General features: G+C 45.1%; 1 protein-coding gene across 1 annotated transcript in view; it reads left to right on the top strand.

Annotated features, from left to right (window-relative positions):
* HUNK (hormonally up-regulated Neu-associated kinase) overlaps positions 1 to 10,352 on the top strand; it is a 127,463-nt gene that overhangs the window by 90,565 nt on the left and 26,546 nt on the right. The window contains exons 6-7 of the mRNA XM_019662810.1: positions 5,002 to 5,137; positions 9,384 to 9,546. Coding sequence (XP_019518355.1) covers positions 5,002 to 5,137; positions 9,384 to 9,546 — 299 coding nt within the window. The remainder of the gene's footprint in view (positions 1 to 5,001; positions 5,138 to 9,383; positions 9,547 to 10,352) is intronic.

Genomic DNA, 10,352 nt, shown 5'->3' with positions numbered 1-10,352 from the left:
GGAACAGGCAGTGGGGGAAGGGACAGGCAGTGGGGGGAGGGACAGGCAGTGGAGGGAGGGACAGGCAGTGGGGAGGAGGAACAGGCAGTGGGGGAAGGAACAGGCAGTGGGGGGAGGGACAGGCAGTGGGGGGAGGGACAGGCAGTTCAGCCTGCAATTGTCACTGGGGTGGGCCAGGCACGCAAGGTCAGGGCGGTGCGTTAAAAGCACAAGGAAATCAATCTCATTACTTCAGAACCAACTTGGTTTTCCCCCTAAATCTATACCCAGACTTAGTGGGCTGGGCTCTAAGTGTTTTTCTGAACGTGCAAATTAAATTTCCCCTAAAGAAGGAAAAGTTACATCCCTGAGAATATAGTCAATGATATTGTAATAACTATGTACAGTGTCAGGTGGGTAATAGGCTTATTAGGGTGATCACTTTGTGAGGTGTATAACTATAAATGTCTAATCACCATGTTGTCTTGTACACCTGAAACTAATAAAAAAAAAAAGTCGCACCCCTGAAGAAGTTAAAAAGTCGTCCAAAGGAAATTCCAAAGAACATATGTTAGAAATGTTCCGAGCGATTTCAGCATCACCAGAGTTGGTGCCCCACCTCGAATAGCTCCTTTTCTGAGCAGAGAGTTTGACTTTGGCCTTAAGCTCTGTGTGTGCTTGTTAAAGATCTTCACGTTCCTACAGGATTTCGTTGTCTTGGCTTGCCAAGCATGAATTGCATTTTTATATCTGATTTTACATTGAGGAATCCGGACTCCCTCCTTTTTTTTTTTTTCTATTAGAATATGTAAATATCTTTCTCAACTAGGGCTTTAACCCTTTGTGCCAGGTATCAAGCCTAGTGTTTGCACATAATAGATGTCCAGCAAACCTAGGTTGCTGACTCGAGTGTTAACGTGTGTGGCCTGGGAAGGCAGCCCACAAGTTCTTCAACTCCTCAGGCTGGAAACTGGCCCAATGCTGTAGGGTCAGTGGTAGGGGCCAGAGCTGTTGCATCAGCTGCTGGGATAAGAAGCTAAGGCATCTTATCTTGTTTACAGAGTGAATGCCTTCAGTTTGGGGATCACCCACTGCCCTTCTGATAGCCCCCTGTTTCTTCAACTCTCTGCCCTGTGCAGCTCACAAGTTTATCTCTTCTCCCTTCTAACCAGTCTGATCCACTTTCATTTACGATACCATCTGTTTACATCTCCCAATACTAGACTACCGGTAAACAAGAGTAGCTGCCATTTTAGTCAATGGCCATATGTGAGTGCTTTTCATAGCATCTCTTGTTGTCACAGCAACTGCAAGGTAAGGACTGTTATTCCCCATTTATCAATGAGGATAAAACTGAGTCTCAGATTAAGTAGCGTCTCCATTTTTGAAGTTATGTCTGCTTGACTCCCAAACCTGGATTTTCCTTCTATACTGTATGCTTTTCTCCCTTTCTTTATTTTATTCCATATAAGATGCGTCTGCCCCCATCTTCCCACCCCAGATTTGGTGGTATTATCTGTGGTCCATATGTTTTGAGTAATAGCAAAACTGAAATGTCCAAATTGAAAATATGCCATTTTATGAAGTGTCTCACTAACACATCGTGTTTATTTGACGATCCTGTCATTCATATTTGTAATGATGTCTCCACATCTATTGCTTAATAGTATACTTTTTTTTTAGATTAAGTTGGAATAATTTGGGCTAAATTTGAATTGGAAAAAACACAGTGTCATTGTCCTTGTGAGTCCATTTCACATGGTTTCGAAGAATTGTTCCTCATGTCTGCTATGGACAGATGTTTCTTGGCTTATGATGGGCCTATGTCCTGATAAAGCCATCGTAAGTTGAAAATATTGTAAGTTGAAAATGCATTTACTACACCTAACCTGCCGAACATCACAGCTTAGCCCTGCCTACCTTACATGTGCTCACAACTCTTGCCTTAGCCTACAGTTGGGCAAAACCATCCAACACAAAGCCTATTTTATAGTACAGTGTTGAATGTCTCAGGTAATTTATTATGTGTATCGCTTTCACACCGTCGAAAAGTCCAAAAATCACAAGTCGAAACGTCGTAAATCAGGGACTGTTTGTAGTTTGAAAACTTAAGCTTTTGGGGCTTTTCCAATTCTCGCTCTAGACACTTTCTGTTCCTGCTTGTTGGCGCTTGTATTTCACAGAGTCGTGAATGCCTTTCATGGCTTATGCATTTTTCAGACAGCTTACCTTTTCGTCACCACACCTCAGTGATGGCACTCATAATACATTCCAAACAGTCACTCCACTTCAAGTGGTTTTTGTACCATGAAGTCACTGAAATGAAGCCGCAGACAAGGTGTTAGCATTTGTGAGGGGTGAGCCAATGCCAATTAAGATTCCTGAGAAGGCTCAGCTGTCAAATCGTTGTCAGTGCTGCTTTCGCCAGGGCAGTGACGAGGAAGGCGCCTCAGGTGGGGATGGGACTCCACTGGCATCCGATGGGCTACACTAACGCGACAAGTCTGATGGCTCTATGTCCTGCAGCCCTTTCCTAGGCACAGTATCAAGGTGCCCACAAAAGCGAGGCCAGGCTTTGGAAAGCTGATGCCTCGGGAAGGAAAGTAGGGTTTGCACCAGAGGGGTGAGTGCCAAACGTGTGATGGGGAGCACGGAGAGGGGGCACCCCTTGTCAGTCACTGCCACTCTTGGGCCTGAACGGAGAGCCCACATGCTAGCTCAGAAGAATGTAGTGTGACAGATGTGTAGTCATACCTGCCACGGCTCTCCAGGACAGTGGAGGATTGTTTTAATCCCTGTTGCTCATGAGTCACAGGGGTTTTCAAGACCCTAACACCAACATGAAAGAGCTCTAACGATGTCTTCAAAGTCCTTCTCAGATCATCATGCCATGTTTGTGATGTCCAAAGTTATAAAATTCGTCAGTAGAGATTTGGACTAAAATGACTTGGGCTCATCAGCAATTTGTGGCAATGCAGGGCGCTTGGTTCTGAAAATAGAACAAAAACGCACGTCCAGTCTGTTCTTAGCTCTTCTGGTTAATCATATTCTGAGAAAGCCTGGGTGGTTGTTGAGGTCCTTTGAGGGTAAACGACAGGAATGTCTTAGAAGCATCGATATCTCAGCAGCCTCCCCATTTCAATTCATTAAGCCCATGTCTTTTTTCTTTGACCAACAGATGTCCCCAATTAAGCACCCATCAGACTCTTGCAATGGAGAGAAGCTGAGAGAAGGGAGATAGAGAACCCCTCTTTTTGGAGATCTGTTTGCTTTTCAAACCAGTGAAGAACATCTTAGGAAAGTTTAATTTGGAGACCCCGCTATCAAACTTCAGAGTATTAAATGTATCTCACGATTGGTCTAGCATCTACACATATCTCTTTACCTACTACATTACATTTTTAGAGGGAGATGACCTTCTGGTGACTTCATCAACTGTATAGGAACTCACCTGGAGGAGTTACCTGGTGGCATGACCTAGCAAAAGTCCTCTCTTTGGGCTTGATCCTGGCATCACAATTAGCCCCTCTTTTGATGGCTTCATTTCTACCCTGCAGAAAATGGGTTGACAGAAAACTCCCATCACTCTGTAAAGGAGTTTCAAAATGACAACTGAAGCCTGTGAGAAAATGAGAATTTTTGTGACTTTTCCTCAGAAGGTTAGATTATTTTAGAAAACTGAAAAATAACTTTGGAGAAAAGGGTAGAAAAGTTGGGGACCAAGTAAATTCAGGTGAGTTTTCCTGGATCTATTACTTGACATATTGGAAATTGGATATCAGGTACAAAACTACATAAACAATATTTTTATATTGCAAAGACGATATAACAGTGTTCCATAAAATAAGGAGTATAGGATAAGAAAATATCATGGTCCCACAACACAAGCACCCTCTTCCTTTATAAGCAGTCCCTGGCATTCTTCACCCGCCCGAGGACATGCGTGTTGGCATGCTGAACAATTTTGGAGCCTGTAACCCTCATGTGCACTATAGATCAATTTTTCCATGTCGTGCAGTTGTCTCGATTGTTATAAATCTTGAAGGATGCAAATATTCTACCTGGCGATGAACCGGCTTTCTATCCCTAGTGCTGGGTGGACGGCAGGTGCTCCGTAAACGTTCGTTTAACAAAAGGAGACCCAGGTCATCTAACAAAACCATTTTTGCCATGGATGGAAAGAAAAGGGGCTGTAGGGATTTTGGAGTTTGTCAGTGTTTCTCATTATCTTTCTCTTACCCACCATGCTCAGTGTCACTGGTGTGACTGCAGCGAACTTTGGGAGGCTGAAAAAGGAGGACAGACTATACTGGCATACTTTGTACCCAAGCAACCCCTTCATTTTTTGAGGGACGGCACAAAAGGAGAAGGCCCATCCAGAAGACGTGGATTTCCAATGTGGCGCCTGCCAGAACTTTGTCCACGAACTAGAATTTTAAAACTTGAGTTGCGGTTAGAGTTTCCTTAACACTTCAGCAAAAACTGGCTCTCTGGTGCTGCATCGATCTGATCGGCTCAGCTAAGTGGGCATGGGCCCCGGATGGTCAGGGTGCTGTACCATCAGTTTAGAGTCTGGGGACTAAATGGGCAGCCATGGAGAATGGTTTTAAAAGAAAGGACCAGAAAGAAAACAGGACCTCCCCGGCCTCTTGAGACTCTGGGTGTCTGTTGCACAGTGAGGGCCAAGTTAGAATGCCTTTACCCTCTGATTCCTTTCTGAGTGCTCAAAAACTTACGTTGAGATCAAGCGTTTTCTCTTTACTTTCTTTCATCCCTTCTAGCCTGTAACTAGAACATCTCTGACACTCACCTTTAGAGTGGACCACAAGAAAAGATCACAGGTTGTGTTGGGAAGTACAGGGCATTGGGGACCCCAAAATGCCTCTTGCTTTTCCATGTACCAGGTAGAGCTTTTGAACAAGCAGTGGCTCAGGAGAGGTGGTGGGTCACCTGCCTTGAGTCTCAGCGGTGTCTGCTTTCAGCCTGTAACCCTGGTGTGTTCTTTGCCGAATGTCTTCACAGGAGCCATCAACTTCCTGCGCTCTCTCCTGGAACCTGATCCTGTGAAGAGGCCCAATATTCAGCAGGCACTGGCCAATCGCTGGCTTAATGAGAATTACATGGGCAAAGTGCCATGTAATGTCACCTATCCCAACAGGTAATCAAGTGCACACAACAGAGGGACCCCTTCTAGCGCCAGACGGGGCCTGTCCTATGAGCCCTGAATAGTTCTGGACAAGCTGCATCTTCTCTTGGCTGCCCTTCCCCCCTCTGCACCCACACAGCCACAGACAAGCCCACCTCAGTGCACAAGAGGAAGTGTGGACAGGCCATCCTATGTACCCTTCAGGGGACACCCAGCGGAGGGTGGGTGGAGGCTGAAATCCAGGCCACATTCCCCTTGTCAAACCTGCTACCCAGGGGCTGTTTCTTCTGAGACAGGTGCTCCTCTCTGATTCAAAGGGATGCTTTAGGCTAACTATGGCCCAAATGTGTGTGTGTGTGTGTGTGTGTGTGTGTGTGTGTGTGTGTGTGTGTGTGTAAGAGAGAGAGACAGAGACAGGGAGAGGGACAGAGACAGAGACAGAGAGAGAAAGAGCGATCCATGGATTCTTCTGCCAGCATCAGGCAGAATCCAATGGAATTGTGTCTCTCCCCTTTTAAAAACCCCTCGAGCTCCTCCTTTGCTGCTTCTTTGCTGTGATGCTTATTTCGGCCTGAAGTCAGTGCCCTGCCTTAAAATGTTGGGGACAGGAAGAGAAGGCAATTAAAGGAGTCATTAGCTTCAGGCCATGTTTCCCTGTGGACTCCCTGTGAAGGCTTCCCCTTAGCAGACCCCATGAGGAGGAATCTTTAAGGAAGGAATCCACAGCATGGAGACACGGGGACACCGCGTCGCCATGCTGCGGTGCTGACTACAGACTTGAAAATGAGCACAAGAAAACGTTTCTTTGTACTTTTTTCCTACTCGTTTGACATGTGGTTGTAACTAAACCTGAGTGAGGAAATGAGGGCCCTCACCTCCGTTACTTCAGAGCAAGTGTGGGGACCACATGGGTCAGACACCTTCAGACTGGGCCCCACATTGATTCCTTTTCCTTAAGAACCAGAGTGGTCAATCTCTGATGACAGCAGGAGAACCACTGATGAAGGGGGACAAGTGCGGGACTGACAGGGCAGGAAAAGAGGTGCCCTCTTGTGATCGTATTTTCAAAATGCCCAGGAAGGTCTGGAAATGTCCACCAAGCCTGTGATGTGAAAGCTGTGATGCTAATTTATCCAAATGAGATGGGCTTTGCTTCTGGAGGAAATTCTAGAAGAACTTAAGGGGGCATGGATGGACATTTCTGGTGTCTGTCTCCATGCTACTTACACTCACCATGGCCTTAGATGAGGTGGTTGCCACCTAGATTTCTAGCATTTGACTCGTGGGCAGTAATTTAAACAAAGTCTAGGTTACCGAGGAAATAACCTGGTTTCCAACACCGGCTCGACTTGGGCCAGTATCTGAAACAGACACCGGAACTATTACCCCAATGTGCAACAGAAAGCAAGGCTGAGGGGCCATGCCTCATTATCAACGCTCATAATGAGAGCAGCACACAGGTATGCTTCCTGTTAAAGGAGGGGGCAGTGGTGGCAGCCAAATTAGTTATTAAGCTAATGTAATCACAGTCTAAGTGAGCGTGATCAGTCCACTCAACATGGCAGCTTGTTGAAAGAAGTGGAGCTGGTATTAGGAGTAAGTCTCTCCTTGTTGGCCAACTCTTCATTCGAGAAGAATCATGCTGTGGTGTCTCATTTTGTAGCTTTTCCACAGGTTGTAGACAGGTTTTTGCAGGTTAAAACTTTAACTCAAGTATCCTATACTGGTTTTGCCTGATTAGAAATTTTTGAACTTGGACTTGGTCAGAAGCCTAAAGGCTACACATGAACTAGTTAGGTAGATTGTAAAAATGGTTAAGATCTTGTATAATAAAGAAAACAGAGCTCAGTGTCTTCTGTTTATGTAAGGCTTGTTACTCATATTACACTAGAGGCAAATCGGTGTTCAGTTTTTAAGTGATGAAAATGAAATTATAAACTGTTGGGGGTGGCATATGTTATTTACAATCTTTATTTTGAAAGATGTTTAAGACAGGAAAAAAATGAGAATTATTTTTCTGGTCTTACCAGCCCACAGATAAATGGGGTAAGAACATGTGTCCTGAGAAAGAAATTTTTTTTTTTCTGAAGCCATAAAATATACTTTTAGCTCTGGAGAGGGTGGGAAGGCAAGGAGGTCTTTGGTAACACAGGACAGAGTTAGATCAAAGTGGAGGATTTAATGAGAATTTACTCAGAATTACAACTAGAGTTCTGGAACATTTTACCGTTGTCTATATTATCTAAACATGGAGAGATCATACAAATTCAATAACTAATATCGGAGAGCATCAAATATATACACTGCTTATTGAAAACTGTTTAAGAAATTATTCTCATCCAAGAGTCAGTAGACAGTCTTTTTGGCAGAGCTCTTCTGTTTTTGAAGAGAAAAGTCTATGAAAGACAGAGATAGGGTATCTGCCGCACTCACGTCTCTCCTCTCATCTCCAACCCCCAGCCCCACCCTGGTGGCACCCCACATCTAGAGCACTCTCCCTCCCGGGGACATCTCTTGGTAGAGGGTGGGGCCGACTGAATGTAGTCCTGGTCTGATTGGCCAAGGGCAGGGCACACAGGCAGTGGTCTGATTGGCCAGGAATGGGGTCAAGTGATGGTGGTCTGATTAGCCAGGGCAGGGCCACTCCCACACAAACATTACCAGGTAGATTCAAACAGGAGCCATCTGTGTTAAGTGTTTTGGCAATCTTCAAGTAATTGTATTCTTTCTCAACAAACATTTTTTTTTTTTTACCATTTGTTATTCCAGCTCCATTCTTACCCTTTATCTAGAATTTGTGATTTTGTGGCCAACAGGAGTGAGGAAGGTAGATTTCGTGGCTCCTTGGGAGGGTTTGTTTGGATGGCACTTAGTCAAATTTAGCAGAGGGCATGCTGATGTAGATTACACCATCGGTGGTGGAAGAGGGTCAGCAGACCTAGGTTGATTGTTTCTGCCCCTACCAACTGGCCTATGACTTGGCTAGTCGGTTTCCTCTTGTATCATTATGGGTTGCACTGTGTGGTTTCTCAGGGTGTTATGGTTCTGAGATTCCATCAAAAATGTCCTCGCATCCTTTGGCGGGGGTCTACAGGTTTGCTAGCTAGCCTTACCGCTCACAGAATGCCGTATTTGTATCTTCTTAAGGGATTTAGGATGTCCTAGCTAATGAACATTCACCCCTGCTACCAACTTACTCTCTATACTCTGCAGCCCGCCGCCTTGTCCTCCATAGCCATTCGGGGTGTCTGCTTATTCGAGAGGCCGTAAGTGTAAAGGTTTAGCCTGTAGACTGAGCCACATTACCTGGGTTGAATTCTGGGGTTGTTCCTTCCTGCCTATGTGACCTTGGGCAAGTTACTTCGCTGCTGTGGGTTTCCATTTCTTCATCTGTAAAGTGGGGACAATAATAGTACCTACTCATAAGACTGTCATGAAGACTAAATGAATTTATTTTCTCTCTTCCCCACGGGAACGGAAACTTCATGAGGCAGGGACTTGTTGAATAAATGAATGAGTGAATGAATGAACAAATGAATGCCTGATATTTCTTTGGCACTCTATCCCAAGGAATTTATTTTTATAATACTCCTGCGAAGAAGCTTTAACCTGTCCTCGGATTATCCTACTTTGCAGCCGAGGCCCAAATTCCCTATTTGTGAACTTGAGCTCACACTGTTCTGGGCTGGCCCCTGCCTACTCTCCCTTCCCAGCCCAACTTACACCCAACTCAAGTGTGGGCTCCACCCAGGGCCAATAAATACATTTTAAGGAGAGAATGTCAAATTGTAGAGGACTCTGGGAACAACTGGAGGCATTTGAATATAGTCTAGATCTTAGAGATTATTAAGAGATTACTAAAATTCTGTTGGGTGTATTGATGGTGTTGTGATCCTGCAGGAGATTTCCTTGACCTTTAAAGATGCTCACTGAGGTGTTTAGGGATGAAATGTTATGAAGTCTGGGACTTAAAATACTTTAGCGATAAATAAATATGTAAAGCAAGCAAGCATGGCAAAGTGTTAGCAATTGGGACATCCAGGCATTGGGTACACCTAGGGTAATTATACTATGCCCTCTACTTTTCTGTATGTGTGAACGTCTTCATAATAAAACATCCAGTGAATGAAGGATGAACGAGTGAATGCACAGACCTGAGTGTCCTGTGCTGCCATATTTGTGAGCATCCCTAAGGAGGCCCCGGAGCCTCTCTGTGATGGTGGACAGGTGACCAGTTCTCTGTCCCTGTGCTGTGCAGGATTTCCCTGGAAGACCTGAGCCCGAGTGTAGTGCTGCACATGACTGAGAAGCTAGGCTACAAGAACAGCGACGTGATCAACACCGTGCTCTCCAACCGCGCCTGTCATATCCTCGCCGTCTACTTCCTCCTAAATAAGAAACTCGAGCGCTATTTGTCAGGGGTGAGTGGTGCCTTAGCGGCGGTTTCTCTCTGTGGAAAAAAGGAGCTCTTGCACTCAGGGTTTCTCCTCGTTACTGACACTTGATCTAAGCTGTTCATTTCAACTGATGTGAGGCTGAGTTTCCTGAACGTGGGATAAAATAGTAGCAAAACCTGCTTCTCAGGTAACTAGCGCTTTTTATCTGAGGTGTTTTTCCAATATTCTCCTACAGAGTTAAGCCCTGGGCAGACTTGTGAAAGATTCAAGCCTCTTTTCCCTTCAGCTTCTCTCTGCTGTTTTCTGTTCTGTTTACCTCTTAGCTCTTTGGGTTTCCTCTGTTAAAAGCGTTGGGGACTTGTGTGGTCGTAAAAGTTGGGGAGCAGTGCCTCTCAGGCAGTTATCTCTAAAGCATGGTATTGGAGAAAGCCTCTATTGACATTTACATTTCCAGAAAATACGAATGAAATTGAACTTCACTAGCTTGACCCTGATCCCTTCTCTCAGTCTGGGCATCAGAGAGTCCAGGTGGCCTGGGCCACATATGAGGTACAGCTGAGAGTCCCACATCCTGGGGTAAACAGCAGTACCCTCGTGCCTTGGTCACCTTCAACCTTCTGCCACAAGTAGTGCACACGTGGCTAGGTAAGGGAATTTACATGCTTTGGTATCTAGGATTTTGTGTTTTGACTAAATCATCTCTCTCCAAATGGACAATGGCTTAAAAATAATTTTGCAAAGAAAATTAGATCAAAGGCAGTATGGACTCTGCATATCACTCTTCCTGTTTCTCCTACTCAGAATGGTGGTGGTGGTGGTGGTGGTGGTGG

Source organism: Hipposideros armiger, unplaced genomic scaffold, assembly GCF_001890085.2.
Source record: "Hipposideros armiger isolate ML-2016 unplaced genomic scaffold, ASM189008v1 scaffold_381, whole genome shotgun sequence".
Classification (NCBI taxonomy): domain Eukaryota; kingdom Metazoa; phylum Chordata; class Mammalia; order Chiroptera; family Hipposideridae; genus Hipposideros; species Hipposideros armiger.
Note: the sequence above shows the minus strand (reverse complement) of the source record. Positions and strands in the feature narration are given on the sequence as shown.